This window comes from Puma concolor, chromosome C2 (genome assembly GCF_028749965.1).
Source record: "Puma concolor isolate L17-30 chromosome C2, mPumCon1.1.hap2, whole genome shotgun sequence".
Classification (NCBI taxonomy): Eukaryota; Metazoa; Chordata; class Mammalia; order Carnivora; family Felidae; genus Puma; species Puma concolor.
This window is the reverse complement of record NC_141675.1, coordinates 92,439,521-92,459,111: the sequence shown is the minus strand read 5'-3', so window position 1 is coordinate 92,459,111 and position 19,591 is coordinate 92,439,521. Positions and strand designations below refer to the sequence as shown.

General features: G+C 36.8%; 1 protein-coding gene across 7 annotated transcripts in view; it reads right to left on the bottom strand.

Annotated features, from left to right (window-relative positions):
• Positions 1-19,591, bottom strand: part of GOLGB1 (golgin B1) — a 94,976-nt gene that overhangs the window by 35,377 nt on the left and 40,008 nt on the right. For all 7 annotated transcript variants that reach the window (XR_015240278.1, XM_086675303.1, XM_086675297.1 and 4 more), the window contains 4 exons: positions 13,970-14,084; positions 11,450-11,523; positions 3,158-8,343; positions 396-2,310 (listed from right to left, as the gene is read on the bottom strand). Coding sequence is in view for 6 of the 7 variants with exons in the window: in XM_086675303.1 (XP_086531429.1) it covers positions 396-2,310; positions 3,158-8,343; positions 11,450-11,523; positions 13,970-14,084 (7,290 nt within the window). In the remaining variant the exon portion in view is untranslated. The remainder of the gene's footprint in view (positions 1-395; positions 2,311-3,157; positions 8,344-11,449; positions 11,524-13,969; positions 14,085-19,591) is intronic.

Below are 19,591 nucleotides of genomic sequence, written 5' to 3'. Positions count from 1 at the left end.
ACCAGATGACCTATTGCTAAACTGTCACTGTAAGAAGGCACTGAATGATCCCTATACCTTCATTCATTGAACTATGACAAATTCTGGAAATATTTATGTGTGTGTTTAAAATATATAAAACAGCCTCCATCTCTTCATTCTTTTGTAACCAACGGATGTTTTGTGCACAGAAAATCTGTAATTGTTTTTAAATGGAATGGCAGATTTAAAGTAATTTAAGTAATGTCTGTGTTTCTCTAAGACCACACAGAATCTGTGAGATGGATAATACTGTCTCAGAGTTCCCAGATAATATGTATAAGAATGTGCTTATCTTTTTTTCTATGGAGACGAAAATTATAAAGAAAGGCTCAAAAACTCCCAAACAAAGATCAGAAAGAGAACCAGACACTCACTAGTCGGTCTCTGTCATTTTGGAGTGATGACATAGCTTTTTTTAAACTCTGGACTTCAGCTAGGCTGGTCACAGGCTGGGCCGCAGACCTCTGCTTCCCCTCCTCCAACTTGCGGAATTTCTGCAGTTCATTCAACAGGTGATCTCTCTCATTCTGTAGACTGGCCATAGCCTTGGAAAAGGACTGCACTTGACTGTAAGAATCTTCTAGTTGTGAGGACAAGTGAAGCAGTTGCTCATCTTTGGACAAAAGCTGTTGGTTAAGTTTCTCAAGGTGAGGCAAGCTGCTATCCTCAGTGGAGTTCGCTGAAAGGGCAGCTTTAGAAACAAGAGCATCTCTCTCCCTGCTTAAGAGGCCCTGTTCTTCTCTCAGTTGTGCCAGCTCCTGGAGACTGGCCTCGTATTTCCTTTTCAGTTCATCAAGCTCCTCATTGGCATGATCTCTGCTATTTTGTAGGGAGTTCATAGACCTTCCGAAAGACTGGATTTGTGCTGTGAGATCTTTATTTTCTTTGGTGACCATGAGTAATTTCTGTTCCATCTCCACTAGATCTCTTGCTAGCTCTGCCACTCTCTCTTCTGCAGTTTCTGTTTCATTTCGCATTATCCCGGCATCATGGTGAAGATGCTTTAATTCTTTCTTCAGTTTATCTTCAATTTCACCCACTTTCTTGGCAGCTTCCTTCTGAACACAAATCAACTCCTTTTCCAGTTCTGTAATTCTCTTCTGAGAGGAGGAAAGGGTAGTACTTAACTTCTGTACTTCTTCTTCTTTTACTTTTAATTGGGCCTGAAATATCCCTAAAGTTCCTTCTTCTTGCAAGGCTGTCAACTGTTTCTTTAGTTGAGATATAGATGCATTCAAGCTCTCAATGTCTCTAGACAAACTTTGTTTCTCCTCCTCTAGAGCAAGTGAGGACCTCCGCAGATCCTCCTTTGCTTCCTCAGACTCCTTCAGCTTTCCTTCCAATTTAGCACATTCACTTTTTAGCTCCTTATTCTGCTGAAGTTGGGCTTCAAGTAGTTGTTTTTGCTGGCAGTCCTTTCTTGATATCACTTGGTTCAGGTCTTCTCTATACTGGATCAGTTCTGCATCTAATTTGGCATTCTCAGAATTGAGATCATCCATATGACTTCTCAAGCATCGAATTTCTTCTTTAAGCTTGTTATTCTCAGCAGCAGCTTCTTGGATGAGTTGATCTTTTTCCAAGATGACAGAGAGATGTCGCTCTTCCAGCTGTTGGTAGTCGCCTACTATGCGGTCTCGGTCATCCTGGAGAGAAGACATGGATTTAACGAAGGAATTCAACTGAGCCTTCTGCTGCAAGTTTTCCTTCTTGATGGTTTTCAGTGTTTCCATAAGCTGGTTGGTTTTGTCAACAGCTTTTTTGTTCTCCTCTTCTAAGACAATATTCTCCTCTTCCTCCTGGGACAACAGGTTTTCCAATTCTTTAATTTCTTTATTATGTTGCTGATGTAGTTCAGCAACAGCTACTTGGATTGCCTGTTCCTTGGCAGAAAGCAGGCTTATAATCTTCTGCTCCTTCATGCTTATTTCTTCATGCAGCCTACTAGTCAGTTGTCTGGAGGCCTGAAGATCAGTCTCTAGCTGTTCATAACTGAACTTACAATTCTGGATGTCAGCCTCTTGCTGCTTTATGATCCCTTCCAAATTCTCTTTCTTTTCCTTACATTTTTCTAAAGAATTCTTTAAATCAGTCGACTGGTCTCTGAGAATCTTAAGTTCTGATTCCAACTTAGCTAATTCATTCTGAGAACTGTGGTACAGATGCCGAGTCTCTTCTAGCTGGGACAAAAGTTCTTTGTTTTCCCCTTGCAGAGTATCACAGACCTTTTGTTGAAGCTGGACCTCTGTCTGGGCCTTGGACTCCCAAATTTGCTTATCATGTTCAAGCCTGGAAAAAAAGAGAGGAGGTCATTAATTACAGATTTCAAGGAAAAACTACCTGATGCCTAAGGAACACATACAAGTACTCAGACCTACAAATGAATCAATATTTATGATTCAAGGTGCTCATCCTTTTAATGAAGAGATATTTGTTCTATTGAGTGCTCTGTATTAAAGGTATATTGTACCTAAGGGTATTTCAGTCATAAACTCCCAAATATGTTGCTGATTTTAGTGGCATGACTTTGTACACTCTAGAAAGCAATATTTTCTATTTTGTTTTACTTTGCTCCAGACAAGCTAATGTCTAGCTTCTTAAAGGAATTATCTTGGTGTGACAGACCATGAGGAAACCTGTCTCAGAGCAGAAAAATCCTATTAAAAGTGGAGGAGTACCAAGTGTTAGTTCCTGAGCTTGAAAAGTGATATAAAATTGGTGTTAGAGGAAAAGAACTCTAACAGGTATATGTTTTAATGTGAAATATGTATGAATTATGAAGTATGAATTAATGTGAAATATAGGGAAGAGAAAAGAGGAGATCATTTAGGAAGCTAAAGCAGTCATTTGGGAGTACCACAGTAAAAACCCAGACAAAGATAGTGGAAATGAAAACGAAAAGGGAGAAATCAAAGAGATCTCTCAATAGAAAGATGGGAAGAGAAGCAAACATGGATATTTCACCTTAATACTAGTCAAAAATCACTGAAAAAAAAAAAAGTGAGGGAGAATATAGCTTCTAGAGAAGTCTAAGCCAAAATGAGTCCTGTAATATCAAAGGCAATAGAAATAGTTTAAATAGTGACTTTCTTTGCCTTCAGTTACATTTAGAAGAGCATAAAACTTATCCATTTACCTGGAAATGTTGATCTTCAATTCTTCCATGTGAATGGACATCTGCCTAAGCTGATCCTTTAGAACACTGCAATTCTCCTCTTTGAGTCTAATTTCTTCTTCTTTTGTTTGAATAGCATCACTGAATTTCCTCTCCCACTTCTTGGCTTCATCTATCACCCTGTCCCGATCATCCTGGAGGGAAGACATGCTCTTAGTGAAAGCTGCAAGCTGGGCCACAGTACTATCAAGGTTTTCCTGAAGTTGCTTAACTTCCTTGTCTTTCTTGTTCAAAGTAATCTGAACCTCTCCAAATGTCTCTTCCAAGTGGACTTTCTCTCTACGCAAAGCATCCAGTTTCTCTTGCATGTTCTTCTTCTCTTTCAGGTGTTTCTCTTCTACCTGCTCCAGTCTCCGCTCCAGATCTTCATCTTTTTGTTTCATTTGGCTTTTAACTGATTCTTTGTTGGACTGAAGTTCCTTTTTCAACTTGAGATTATCTGCTAGGACCCTTGCTGCTTCACTTTGAGTGTCATCTAGCAGTACTTTGAAGCTAGCCAATTCTGTTTCTGCCTTCTTGCGGTGTTCATTGGCTTGAGCCAGATTTTCTTTGGTTATTTCCAAATCTTTTTGGGACTCTGTTTGAACAAACTCTAGGGCCTTTACAGTTCTCTCCAGAGCACTAATTTTCTCTTGATACCTGATGCAGTCCTTCTGCAGCTGCTTTACTTCTTGTTGTTTTTCTTTTAACAGCTCTTGAAGTTCCTTTGCATGGCTTTTATTGCCAGGTTCCTTCTGAGCACCTTGTATTTTCTCCAAATATTCCTTTCGTATTTCTGATTCCACCTTAGTTTTCTCCTTGACTAACTGCTGCTTTTCTTCTTCCAATTCACTCACACACTTTTTAAGGTTCTGCATTTCGGATTCCAGTAGCTCATTTTTTATTTGGGCATCTGTAACATCCTGATAGTAATTCCCAATGCTTCCATTAAGTTCTGCTAATTGATTCATAAGCCTCTCTTCCAAATCATCTTTCTCTTCTTCTGCTGTCTCCTTTAGCTTAGTAACTCTGGCAAGTTCTTCTTGCATTTGCTGATTTGATAGGTTTATTTTGGTTATTTCTTCCTGAAGTATTTTTAGTTCATCATCCTTTGCTGATATTTGACTCTGTAAGGTACTTCTCTCATTTTCTAAAGTCTGGTTAAATTCTCTTTCTTTCTGCTTCTCTTCCTCTAATTCAGCAATTTTTTCTTTGAGCTGATCAATCTGCTGCAGGCAGTTATTAATTTCATCATGTGAACTGACATTCTCATTTTCATCAGGCTTCTTGGCACTGTTCTCAGATGGAACAGATTCTGAATATTCAGGCCTTGTGCTCATGTTCAGAGAGCTTTGTTCATTAGAATCACCTGGGACAGACTGTGTTGTCCCTTCAAAGATATCCCTTTGGTTATCAGGTTTCTCAGTGGCCTCCAGGCTACCTTGTTTGGATACAGTACCTTCAACCTGATGCTTTAAATCTCGAACCTCTTCACATAGAGAGTCCTTCTCAGTCATTAAAGCCTCAAACTCCTTAGAAAGGGTTTTATACTCTGTTTTGACCCTTTCCAGTTCTTCTTTCAAGTTGGATTTGGAAGAAAGAAGTGCTTCCACATCATCATTCGATGTACCTCCTCCAGAATGTACCTCTGCTCTAAGCCGGTCATTCTCTTCTTCCAATTCTAGGATTTTCTGTTGTTTAGATTTAGCAAACTTTCTCATCTTTTCTTTCATTTCCTCCATTTCCCGTTCAGCTTCCTGTAACTGCTTTTCTGCCTCTTTCTTGTTTGCTTCTGTGCTTCTCAACTTGCCATACAGTTCTTGCTTCTCTTGCCTCACAGTTTCCACGACATGCTGAATCCTTTCTGCCTCATTACTAACATTCTCATACGACTGCAGAAGGATTTCATACTCCTTTTGTAACTCTTTGTGTTTCTCTTGCCACTCAGCGCTTTCTGCAATCTTAGAACATTTCAAAGATTCAATTTCCTTCACTAAGTTTTTCTTGTCTTCAGTAAGATCCTCCAGAGCTAATTTCAGACTTTCACAAGAGCCATTGAGACTTTGATTTTCCATTAAAGATCTGTCCATTTCTGTAATGAGCTTGTCTCTTTCTTCCTGAAGAAGAGCTAACTTTCCTAAGAATGTATCTTTTTCTTTATTTTGAGCAGAAACTTGGCTTTCCACATCTGCCAGAGACTTAGTGAGATGTTCAATGGTTTCTCTGGCCAAAGACAATTCCTCTTGGAGACTTTTGTTTTCTTTTAGTGCTTCTTTTCGGGAAATAAGAGCAGCTTGCAGTTTCCTCTGTATTTGTTGTTTTGCTTTACTTTCTTCCCCAGTCTCCTCTGGTTTTTGCTTCATTTCACAAAGTTCCACCTGCAACTGCTTTATCTTCTCATCATGTTCTTTGGCTTGCATTTCCAGCTGTGTATGGAGAGCCTTGATTAAATCCTCTTGTTCCATTATCTCTGTCTGTACTTTCATAAGCGCCTCTTCTTTCTCACTAAGCTGTCCAGAAAAGTATCTAACTTCTTCTTCCTTTTTGCTTAGGAGTTTCTGCAATTCATCTAGTTCAGGCTGTAATTCTCTTAAATGTTCTAATCCAGCAATTTCTAGCTGACTGCTTTCCAACTTCTGCCTCAGGCTTTCTGCATGGGTTTCAGCCTCATGGGATGCTGTCTTCAGGCTCTGGATTTCCAAATCCTGTTTATTTATCTGCTCTTGTAACTGAAATACCTCTTCTGATTTTTTAGTAAGCTCACTTGTCACAGAACTAATCTTCAATTCCAACTCCTCTTTCTGGGCCTCTATCTCTTTCAGCTGGTTCTTAATCTGGACAACAGAAGTACTGCTCTGCAGAGCATCTGCATCTCTAGGAGAAAGCAAGTCAGATTCTGAAACAGATTGAGCAGGTTGCTGCTCTGTGGCTTTGAATAAAGGTTCTTTTAAACTTTGATTTGGAGGTCCTGGATCCTGCTGGTCGATGCTCAGGAGTCTTCTGTCTACAGACTCCTTTACTTGAATCTGGAGTTGTCTTAGTTGGTCTCCGATGTCCTCATTTTCCTTCCTCTGCTCATCAAATTGATCTCGTAAGTGATTATAATCATCCTTCTGTTGCTTTAGTTCCTCTCTAAGATGTCTTTCTTTTTCTTGTGCCTTCTGTAGAATCGCCTTTCGAGAGGTTAACACCTCCTGTAGTTTCTTTTGAAGTTGCTCCTTTTCTTTTTCAAGGTCCAGCATCTTTTCTTCCAGCTCTGGTTTCCAGTGTTCGCCACTGCCCACACCAGGTGGACTGATGGCCACTGTTTCTTTTACAGGTGCTGCTGAGTCTCCATCACCTACATCCTTGTTACCTGTGGTTAACTTTTGGATAACTGCTTGGTTTTCAATGATTTCTGCTTGCAGCAAATCTATTTTTTTTGTCTTCTCTTGCAGGTTCTGATTCATCTGTTTGATCACAGCCTGTAACTCTTCTTCAGCTGCTACCTTCTCTTCTAAATCCTTCCTTACATGCTCTAGCTCCACCTCTTTCTCAGATATTATCTGTTTTAAAGAAATTTCTATTTCTTGCCACTTAGCAGTCACACATTTTTCTGAGTCTTCTTTGCTTTCTTGGTCTTCTTCCATTTCTCTCTTCTCACTCTCATTGAGTGGGATCTCTTTCATAGATTCATCTTTCACTTTGGCCAATTCCTCTTCTAATCTACTGACTCTCTGTAGAAGTTCCTTTCTGTTAATAAGAGCTGCCTGGAGCTTTCTCTTTCTCTGTTCACTTTCTTTCTTTACAAGGTCTAATTCATGCTGAAGTTCTTCTTTACTTAGGAGCCCTGCTGGGTTCAGCTCATCATAATTCTGTTTAAGGCCAGAAACAACTTCTTTATCTTCTTCTATCTGCTCTTTTTTTGCCTCTTCAGCCCTGGATAATAAGTTCAACTGTTCTTTAAGAGTCTTAATTTCAATCCCAAGAGAAAACTTCTCCTCATTAAGCTGAACCATTTTCTCAGTCATACTGAAGCTGATTTCCGTCACTTGCTGATCCTTCTCTATGATGGTTTGTCGGAGGGTTTCCACATCTCTTTTTTTCTCTAATAAGAGTTGATCCATTTTTGCTATTTCAAGTTCCTTCTGTGAAAGAGCCTGAGAAAGTTCTTCCATCTTATTTGATATATTCCTTACACATTCTGCGCCTTCAAGAACTTCATTTTCCTTCTTCTCCAGCTGGCTTTGCAGGCTTTTTATCAGTGCACTCTGCTCAGAAAACTGAAGCTGCAAACCATCGAGTTCATTCTGCAAAACTTCAATCTTCACATCTTTAGATTTGGCTTCTATGCTGAGACTGTGGATCTGTTCAGTAAGCAAGTTGTGATGAGTCGTTTGACTTTCATAGTCAAGTCTTCTTTGCCTTTCTGCTTCTGCAAGGCTCACTTCCAGTTGCTGTACCTGAGCCCTCAGTTCCGTTACCACACTAAGTTCCTTCACTTGAGAGAGAAGTTGGTCTCTTTCTTCAGACAAAGCAGTGAATGCACTGTTGGTATTTTCGGCATTTTTCCTAAACTCATCAATCAACCGGGTTAGGTTGCTGATTTCTTTAGCTTTCTCATCTAAATTTTCCTCATAGATTTCCTCTGCTTTATGAGAGCTTATCTCGAGCTCCAAAATTTGCCTTTTTAGCCTTTCCAATTCATCCTGGTGACACTGACAAATTCCTGGTACAGCAGAAAGGGATTTATCAACATCTTCCTGTTTGGTTGATTTTAATTCCATTTCAGTGTCATTTAAAGATATTTCTTCAGATGTTCTATTTTGATGTTTAGTACTCATCTGCTTTTCTATTTCAAGTGTTGGAAGACTGCTCCCTTCATGTGGCATTGGGGGAAAATGTTGCCCTGTATCTTCAGGCAATACTTTCATGCTAACTGTAAGTATTCCTTCACTTTCTGTCTGCTTCACTTCTTTCTGGTCAGGGACCTCAGCGTCCCCCTCGGCCTTTTTCCCCTGGAGCTGCAGCTTAAGAAATGCAATCTCTTCTTGAGCTTCTTTCATTTCCAGCAATAAAACGGACAGTTCTTTATGTTTCTGAGAAAATGTGTTGTCTAAGACATCCTGTCCACTCTCCTCAGCAGAAGAGCTACTCTTGCTGAGTCCGGTAATATCAACCATGTTGACCTATTTTTTAAAAAAGAAAGGAAAAGCCTCAATCAGATGTCTTATAAGAAAGAGCCTAACTAAAAACTCATATTTCAGGCATTTTTCAAAACCTGAAAATCTCTAGTCCAAACCTCCTTCCATAAAGCTGCTAAATACTTTTAAAATCAGTTATTATTTCCCAAACTGGACCTCTGTGTGAGAGTACCCTGTCAATCCTATATTGAGGTCAAGCCATATTCATAAGACCTGTATAGTAGCCTGGAACTCCTTTTCTGGATATCCCGTACTTGGGAAACTTTTTCTTTGGATTAAAATTCCTATTTGTTTCTCTTGAGAATTGCTTAAAAATAAAAAGAAAAGCAGGTAATGCATTAAATTTTGTTTGATCCCACACCAAAAAGGAAGTTATGAGATCCTTTTTCCTAAACTCTCCGTTGAAATGGGAAATATTACATAAGATAGCCATTACCACCAGATAAGTGGATTATTAAACAAGTAGGTTGAGATAAACTACCATAATCAAATAACCAAAAAGAAGTTCTACTAAGGGGTGGGTATGAAATTACAGACTTGTCTGACAAAATATTAACCATTATTATTACAAAGATAGCTGTGTTAGACTGCTTAATCCATATACATTGTTTCTATAATTGTCTTCCTAGGAAACAAAATCAGTGAATCTCCTGGTAAATTTCATTAGAACTTTACTAAATTGAGTTTGGAGACAGTGTACACAATGAAATCTCCACCTTTGCCAATAGCACCATTTTTTTTCCCCCGAAAAAAATTCCAATTTGATAGGAGGGGAAAAATCCCCATAGGATTGTCAAATAATGTAGTGGCCAAGAGTACAAGCTCTGCAATCCAACTGAGTTCACATCTTAGCTCTGCCATTTAGTAGCAAAAGCTGGCACACAGTAAGTATCCAATGAATATTAGCTACTATGTTGGTAACATTCTCAGCCATTGAATAAGAAAAAATATTCATCACTTTAAAATTATTATTTCAAGAAAGGTTATAATTTTTCATAAGCATTATTTTTAATCATTTAAAATTCTCTGCTGTCTGCATTATTCATAATCAAATTTCTGGAGATTAACACTGGACAGAGTATTTAGGCACATGGAAAAAGCTCCTTTTATAATTTCTTCAGGTCACATGCTTATTTATCCATCCCTATATACACTAAAGACCTGATATAGTCAAGACATCACTTTCTGCCAGAAGACCTCAATATAATTCCTTTTTTGTTCTCTCTCTCGCCCTAAGTATACTTGTTTCCTCTTCTCCATCATGCCACTTCACTCACTCTCTTCCTTCCCTTGGTCACACCCTCTGCTGCTCTCCATGAGATCTACTAAGTTCAATCAACTTTTTGGCTCAGGTGAAAAATCAATGTTATCCCTAAGATATATACCCAATGTTATACCAGAGAACTTTGTTTTTTCCAGCCACTCTCATTACTTTTCTGCTAATACTAGCCTTTCCCTTTCAGCTGAGCTTACACTTTCTATGCACCTTTTCTACTCACTTTCTCTTACCCTAAAGGATTATCTTAGGCACCCTTCCTTTTGCAATTTCTTTGTGTGTGTGTGTGTGTGTGTGTGTGTGTGTGTGTGTGTGTGTGTGTTTTTCCCCTTTCTTTTCCCTTGTTCTCTGTTTTTGTGTTCTCCCTTCTGGTATTGTTTTTCTCTTTCTTTTTTTTTTTAATGTTTTTATTTATTTTTGAGACAGAGAGAGAGAGAGAGCATGAGCAGGGAGGGGCAGAGACAGAGGGAGACACAGAATCCGAAGCAGGCTCCAGGCTCTGAGGTGTCAGCACAGAGCCCAACATGGGGCATGAACTCACGGACCGTGAGATCATGACCCGAGCTGAAGTCAGACGCATAACTGACTGTGCCACCCAGGAGCCCCTGTTTTTCTTTTTCTTAAGAAATTACGATCTTTCTTACCTGTTCCTCTTTTTTGATCTAAGTTACCTTGTTTTCACTAGATACTACTGCTAAGCATCTTAAAACATTAAGCACCTGCTTGGCCAAACACGACTCATTTTTACTCTGCCAGTATCCATATAATGCTATAACTTTCAAATTTTACTTTCCTTTTGCCAAGTTTGTGAACAGCACATCAGCAGTCCCATAAAAAAATACTAAATATAAGTATAATGGTTAATTTTATTGTCAACTTTGCTAAAGCATAGTACCCAGATACATGGTCAAACATTATTCTAGAATTATTCTACATGTGTCTGTGAAGGTATTTTTTAGGTGAAATAAACATTTAAATCAGTAGGCTTTGATTACCCTCCACAATGTAAGTGGGCCTCATCTAATCAGTTGAGGCCTTAAGCAAAAAAAAAAAAAAGAAAAAAAGACTGACCACCTCCAAACAGAGGGAATTCTGCCACCAGACTGCCTTTAGACTCGAACTGTAACTCTTCCCTCGGTCTCTAGCCTGCTGGCCTACCCTCTAGATTTTGGATTTGCTAGCTCCCACAATTGCATGAACTAATTCCCTTAAAATAAATCTCTCTCTCTCTACATATATACACACTCCCTATTTTGTTTCTCTGAAGAACTCTAATATAATTAAGCAGACACTTCTGTTAAGAAGTTACATTATTCTTCAAGGCCACTTATGACTCTATCACTGACTTCTTAAAACAACAGAATATTTAGGAATCACACATTCTTATAGTAATTTTCAGGTTATAAAAAGCACCATTCTTCAAAAATATTCTTTGAATATAATCCTAAATGAAACTATACCAATTTAGTGGAGGGGAACTAGAGATTTTATCTAATCTCACTGAGAAACTTTTCCGAGATGGGCAGAGAAGTTGAGATAAATAATAACCCAGTATGAGAAATGAATTATCAAATCCCAAACAAATGGCTACTATACTTGTATTCTGGTTCAGGACAAATAAAAAAAAAATCCAATATTTTGATATAAATGAGACCAAATGGGAAATAATAACCATTATAACTTTCTTAAATAGACCTCATTTCTAGATAATGTAATTCTCTGTCAACATTAGAAAGTTGCTGAAATGTTTAGGTTTGAAGCTAACTTCTCTTGATCTAGTTCACATTCTGGTTATTTTAAGAACATATCACTTACCTCACTGACTTCTCTATCTGCCTCTCCACTTCTATTCTGAGCCTCCAGGAGAGTAATCTGAGAAGACAGTTTTTCTGAAAGCCACAAAATAAATATCCTTAGATGATTTATGTAGAGTGTTTGAGAAAACAGAGACATGATTGTGTGTGAGGCTATTTGAGATGCATGATATAATCCAAGAAGAAAGAAATAAACAAAATAGTTTTGGGAAGATAAAAGGCTTATTTTATCAAAAAGAAATGGCAAGAGAAGACGTGATATAAGACAGAATGGTGGGGAAAAAGACAGAATGGTTCTAGGTGATGATAGTTAATCTGAATGAAGTATATAAATAGTGGAGGGCTTTAGAGGAGAAGGATGCCAGAGCATGTGAAGAGTAGCAGCTATTTCTGTGGCACAATTTGGGACTTCTAGGGTAATAAATTTGCCTTGATTTATCCATAACCCTACTGTGTTCATAATATACATCTTACACTCATACAGCACTTAAAGGTCTTCAATGTTCTTTCACATATGTTTATAAAGACATCAAATTTTAGCACTAGAACACAGCTATCTAATCTCCTCAATGACCATATAAAGAAACATTGAAATGACATGACCTACAGCTAGTTCACAGAGAGCTGGGATCATAATCCAATCTTCTAAGTTCTACCCCATGTTCTATTTTGATACATATATCTAAAAAGGGTAGTAGTACCTTGGAGGATAAAAACACTGAGTATTAACATGCCCCCAAGAAGTCTATACTCTTTTTGAGAAGCTAAGACAGATATATTAAAGGTAAAAAAAGCATTTTATACTACATCTAAATGTCTTAACATGACCTACATGGGCTCTCATGAGTTGACCCCACCTATTCTACAACCTTTTCTTCTGCACTGGCCCTTTTTTGCTCACTCTCCTCCCAAAATACTGGCTTTATTTCTGTCTGCAAACATATCAAGTTTATTCAGATTTCATGGTATTTGCACTGCTTTTTTCTCTGCTTGGAATGCTTCTTGCTTGGCCTTTTTGCATGGCTGTCCCCTTTTCTTCATTCAGGTTTCAAGTTCTCAGAGAGGCCTACCCTAATGACTCTAATGTTGCTTTCCTCTTCCCCCAGGCATACTTGCAGTTATCTATTTTATTTTATTTTTATCCTAATACTTACCATGTTCTGAAATTTTCTTATTTATATATCTGTTCATGGCCTATCTTCCCCTGTAATATGTTAGGCAAGTTATCACAGCAACTAGATTACTGCTTGGCACATAGAATAGGTACCACAGAAATCTGCTAAATGAATGAATGACAATTCATGAAACAAATGAATTTGAGACAGTATATAATGTGTTCAGACATCTCACAAGATTATTTGAGGAAGAGGTACAGTGGTAGAAACGGAAGTGCAAAAGGGGAGTTGAATAGAATATGACACATAAAGTAAAGGTAACCTAAAACCAAACACAAAAACTAATACAGAAAACCTTAAGGGCAGTGATCCTTGCAGGAAAAAGCAAAGAGAATGGAACTTGTGTAACACCTCTAAACTATAATGAGCTACATGACGGTGATAGGCACTGTTTGCAAAACTGCAAAATAAGCATCATGGATAAAGTCTCAAAGAAGTGCTTTAAGTGGGTTGATTAATGAGCTGAATTTGTGGTGTTCTTTATATATTAGCAATGGTGGGAACAGTCTAATACAGATATATAATCCCCAGCTAAGTAGAACTGAAAAATGGTTAAGGTGGAAATACTGTCTCTAGAGTTTAAGAAAGGTACAAACTTGGGGCACCTGGGTGGCTCAGTTGGTTAAGCATCCGACTTCAGCTCAGGTTATGATTACACAGTTCGTGAGTTCAAGCCCCTTGTTGACAGCTCAGAGCCTGGAGCCTGCTTCAGATTCTGTGTCTCCCTCTCTCTCTCTCTGCCCCTCCCCCCTCGGGCTCTGTCTCTGTCTCTCTCTCTCTCTCTCTTTCTCAAAAGTAAATAAACATTAAAAAAAATAAAAAGAAATGGTACAAACTTTACTTGGTAAAGTACCCTAGTTGAGGTCTGAAAGATGAGTAAGAATTAGCCTGACTAAACGAAAGGGATAGGGTTGTAAGTAGTATACAGCATGAGCAAAATTCAAAATGTTTTCTACTTTTGGACCTTTATTTTACACTGATCTCTGTTACTTCATCCCCAAAATGTATTACCGGGAATACCCTTTCTCTCATCATTTTGCCTCTTTAAAAATTCATCCTCTTATTAAGGTCCTATTCAAGCCATGCTCCTGAAAAGATCCCGTGACCACTCCAAAATACTGATATCCTGCAGCATTTACATCCCATAATGTAAAATGTTATACTTATATAAACACGGGTATGATGCTCTAATTGGTCATTGTGTATTAATCCTATCTTTAATAACCACCAGCTGTGCTAAGATCATTGTCATCGAATCAGAAAATCTACGTTATACATGTATAGTGATAAAAGTAGAAGCATGTGGGTTGAGAAGACAGAGAATTATGGTTTTCATTTATACGTACCATTCTCAGCTTTCGGCTCCTCCAGCTCTATAGAACTAAGGAGCAAAGCTCTCTTTTCATTCTCTAGTTCTACCACTTTCTTCTGCAAAAAGGCAATATTCTCCTCAGTGACTACCTAAAATGTAGAAAGACAACAAATTAATGATTCTCAGCGAAAAACCCTCACATAATGCCCAGATAGCCTCTGGCATTTTTGTCTTCTAAAAGTTCTCCAGCCATGAAAATACTTTAAATATGGCATCTACTTATTTGCCTAGCTCATCTTTAAAGTAATGCTTTTTATCAGAAGATAGAAAAATTTTCACACAAACTTCTAGTTCATTGGCTTTCAAATTTAAGAATAGGCACTGGATTACAAAGACAGAAATCTCAAGTCTATTGCACAAGAAAAAACATTTTCAGGTCCATAAGTAACATTACAAAGTTTGCTTAATGCCACTTGATAACCAGATCACTCTCTTGTAGGAGACTAAACATGAAGAGTGACTCCCAAAGAAGAACAGGGACAAAAGTTAATATATAATCTTTAAAAAGAAGAAGAGCCATAACTGTTTTTGTTTTTTCCAAGGATAATAAAAATTATCTTGTGCTTCATTTATGCATCCATATTGGTTTTGTTTTCCTAGTGAGGCAAATATCTCATTAGGACACATCTTTAGTTGTCTGTCATTTTATACAGGTTTTTCTCCGCCAAGGGGATTTTCTATACAATTCTTCATAAAAGTGTAGAATTTTTGAGCCTTGATAGTCTTTACAGCCTACTCAGCCCCAAATCTTCACTTAATGTTTAAAGAAATGGCAAGAGATGAGTTTAAGGATTCTATGACTTATTCTAAGGGAAGTTCCCAGTTTGCATTACAAGGAGCAAGTAAAACACTGACAGAAAAGCCTCAGAATGAGATCTTGAAAAACAAGGAAACAGACTTTGGGGCAAACACACCTGCCAGAGTGTGAGAAGGAAAATCAATGAAAGAAGAAAAAGTGAATTATCAAATCCCAAATAAGAAAAAACGGTACAGCTAAATCCAATCGTATCAATAATTACATTAAATGGACACTAAACACTCTAATAGAGATTATGAGAAGAAATAAAAGAGCATAACCAAACTTTATGCTGCTTTTAAGACATTCACTTTTTTTTTTTGAAATTTATTGTCAAATTGGTTTCCATACAACACCCAGTGCTCATCCCAAAAGGTGCCCTCCTCAGTACCCATCACCCACCCTCTCCTCCCTCCCACCCCCCATCAACCCTTAGTTTGTTCTCAGTTCTCAACAGTCTCTTATGCTTTGGCTCTCTCCCACTCTAACCTCTTTTTTTTTTTTTTTTTTTCCTTCCCCTCTCCCATGGGTTTCTGTTAAGTTTCTCAGTATCCACATAAGAGTGAAACCATATGGTATCTGTCTTTCTCTGTATGGCTTATTTCACTTAGCATCACACTCTCCAGTTCCATCCATGTTGCTACAAAGGGCCATATTTCATTCTTTCTCATTGCCACGTAGTACTCCATTGTGTATATAAACCACAATTTCTTTATCCATGCATCAGTTGACGGACATTTAGGCTCTTTCCATAATTTGGCTATTGTTGAGAGTGCTGCTATAAACATTGGGGTACAAGTGCCCCTATGCATCAGTACTCCTGTATCCCTTGGGTAAATTCCTAGCAGTGCTACTGCTGGGTCATAGGGTAGGTAAGACATTCACTTTAAAGAAAGAGTAACTTGAAAGTAAAAGGATAGAAAAGAATGTACTATACAAACAGTAAACATCAGAAGACTAGAGTTCTTTCATTAATATCAGATAAAAAAAGAACTTCAAGTAAGGAAATGTTACTAGAGATAGAGTAACATTTTATAAATGAAATAAGGAACATTTCCTCAGAAGACATAAAATCATAAATGTAAAGGTAATTAATAACAGAAATTCAAATTACGAAGAAGCAAAAAATGACAATTAAAAGGAAAAATAGATAATTCCAGAATCCAATAACTAGAGAATATACATCCTTTACAAGTGCACAAGGTATGATCACCAAGAAAGACCACAGGCTGTATCATAAAACAAGTCTCTAAAAAATGTCAAAGGATTTTAAATCATATACAGCATATTATCTGATCACAATGAAATCCAATTACAAATCAATAATAATAAAATATCTAGAAATAAAACCAAATTTCTAGATATTAAACAACACACTTCTAAATAATCCACAAAGAAGAAATCGCAAGGAAAATGAACAATAAAAAATGAACAATAAAAAATATATCAAACTATGGACTTTGAGAGAATTGTGTAACTTTAAATGAAAAATGCTTATATGAGGGAAAAAAACTTAAACCTTTGATATAAAGTTCTACCTTGAGAGGTTAGCAAAAGAACAACAAAGTAAAACCAATTAAGTAGAAAGAAATACCAGAAAGCAACAATCAATGAAAGTGAAAACAGACCAGTAACAGAGAAAATCAACAAAGCCAAAGCTAGTTCTTTGAAAAGATTTAAAAAAAATAAGACGTGGAATAATTGCTAGTAACACTGCTCAGGAAAACAAAGCATAAATTGAGGGAATTTTAATCAAAGGATACACACTTGCAGTGAGAAAATGAACAAATTCTGTCCTGGAGAGCTAATTTACAGCACTGTGATACACAGTTAATGATACTGTATCACATACTTGAAAGTTTCTGAGAGACTAGATCTTCAATATTCTCACCACAAAACAGAAGTGATAATTATGTGACATGATGGAGGTGTTAGCTAAGGCTAAGGTAATCATACTGTAAAATATAGATGAATCAAATCAATACTTTGTACACCTCAAACTTATACAATGATGTATCAATTATATCTCAGTTTTTAAAAAACAATAGGGACTGGGGTGAGGGTGAGTGCCACTAAAAAGCTATGGGCATTAAAAGGATAAAGAGGGAATATTATAACCAACAATATGACAAAAACTAGACATCTTCAATGAAATGGGCAAAATCTCAACAACAATAACAAAAAAACCCAAACTGACATAAGATGAAAAAAAAATCTTATTAGCATTATACCTGTAAAAGAAATTCAATTTCTTTCTTTCTTTTACAATTTTAGACTCAGACGGTCTCACTGTTGAATTCTTTCAGACATTTAATACCAATATTAAACTCTCAGAAAATAAAAAGGAACACTTTCAAGCTTGTCTTATGAGGCCAGCACAATCTTAATATCAAAATCTGACATAGATATTATAAAACAAAGAGAAAATTATAGACTGATATCCTTCATGAATATGGATACCAAATCCTTCACAAAATAGTAGCAAATCAAATTCAGTAATGTATTAAAGGGATAATACTTCATGACCAAGTGGGATTTATCCCAACAACACAAGGTTGGTTTAATATTAAAATACTGTACCACATTAACAGAATATAAAAGAAAATCCGTATGTGCATTTAGAAAAATGAAGAAAAAGCATTTGACAAAATTCAATGCCAATTCTCAGAAAACTAAAAATAGAGGGGAATGTCCTCAATCCAGTAAAGGACATTTATTGAAAACCTAAAGTTAATGGTAAGCATAGCTAATGGTAAAATATGGAACATTTTCCCATAAGATCAGGAACAATGCAAGAATCTCACCACTTTATGAAATAGTGTAATGAAAATGAAGGTCCTAGCTATTGCATAAAAAAAAGAAAGACATAAAGATTAGAAAGAAGTAAAAGTCATCTTTATTTGGAGATGACATGATGGTTTACTTAGAAAATCCAAGGAATCTATAAAAAGAGACTAGAACTAATAAAATGAATTTTTGTCAAGTTCAGATAATATAAAGTTACTACGCAAAATTCAATTGTACATTTACATATTAGCAGCAAACAGCTGGAAACTGAAATTAGAATAATTCCATCTACAATAGCATCAACAGGCATGAACTACTTTGGAATAAACTTTTAAATGTGCACAGCCCCTCCAATGAAAACTATAAAACATCACTGAAGGAAATTAAAGAAGATAAAAATAAGTGGGAAAATATACTACATTTGCTCATGGATTGATAAGTTCAGTAGTGTTAAGATGTCAATTCTCCCTAAATTGATCTATAGATTCAACACAGTGCCAACTCAAAATCCCACCCAGCTTTCTTTCGTTTTTTTTTTTTTTTTAATACAATTTGAGAACACAGACTATATACTTTCTGTGGATATGTACCTGTAATAAAGCGATCTTGAATAGAAGAACAAAATCAAAAGACTTATACTACTTGACTTCAAGACTAACTACACTCTACAGTAGTAAAGACAGTGTGTTACTGGCATAAGGACTGACAAACAGATCAAGACAACAGAATACTAAGTTCAGAAATGGACCTAGTAATCATTTGATTTTCAACAAATATACCAAAGAAATCCAATGAGGAAAGTAAAGTCTTTTCAAGAAATAGTGCTGAAACAACTGGACATCTATATGGGGGAAAAAATAAGCCTTGATCCTTACCTTACACTACACACAAAAATTCTGAGGTTCAGAGACTTAACTGGGAAGGCTAAAACCGTAAAGCTTGTGGAAGAAAACAAGACAAAAACTTCATGACTTGGCATTAAGCAAAGGTTTCCTAGTTAGGGCACAGAAAATTATAACAAAAAAAAAAAAAAAAAGATAAATAACAGGTTTCATCAAAATTATAAAATGTCTACTAATTAAAAGACATGAAGAATATGAGTAGGAGGCAAGCCACTGTGTGGGAGAAAATAGTCACGAAACAGATTTGAAAATAAATTGGCATTCAGGATATATAAAGAATCCCTAGGGGCGCCTGGGTGGCGCAGTCGGTTAAGCGTCCGACTTCAGCCAGGTCACGATCTCGTGGTCCGTGAGTTCGAGCCCCGCGTCAGGCTCTGGGCTGATGGCTCAGAACCTGGAGCCTGTTTCCGATTCTGTGTCTCCCTCTCTCTCTGCCCCTCCCCCGTTCATGCTCTGTCTCTCTCTGTCCCAAAAATAAATAAACGTTGAAAAAAAAATTTTAAAAATAAAAAAATAAAAAAATAAAAAAAAAAAAGAATCCCTACTACTTCATAATAAAAAGACAAAAAACTTCAATTTTTAAATGGGGGAATAACTTGAAAAGACACTTGATCAAAATAAGATATATAAAGCCAGGAATCTCAAGAAAAAATGTTCAATATCATTTTTCATCAAGGAAATGCAAATTAAAACCATGAGATACCACCAAGCACCCATTAAAATGGCTAACATTTTTTAAATTGACAATATCAAATCTTGGAAAAGATGTGGAACAACTAGAACTCTCATATATTTTAGGTGGCAATGTAAAATAATACAACCACTTTGGGAAATGATTCGGCAGTTTCTTATAAAGCTAAATACATACGCTATGGCCCAGCAATTCCTCAACTAGTATTTACTGAAGATAAATGAAAACGTATGTCCTCACAAATACCTGTACAAGGATGTTTATAGCAGCTTAATTCATAATGGCCAAAGCCCAGGAAATCATCAACAGGAAATTACAGCACAGTCATGCAAAAGGAAAATGCAATATATTCACAAAATTAAGTACTTCTCAGCAATATAAAAAGTACAGTATGATATATGCAGCAATATGGATGAATCT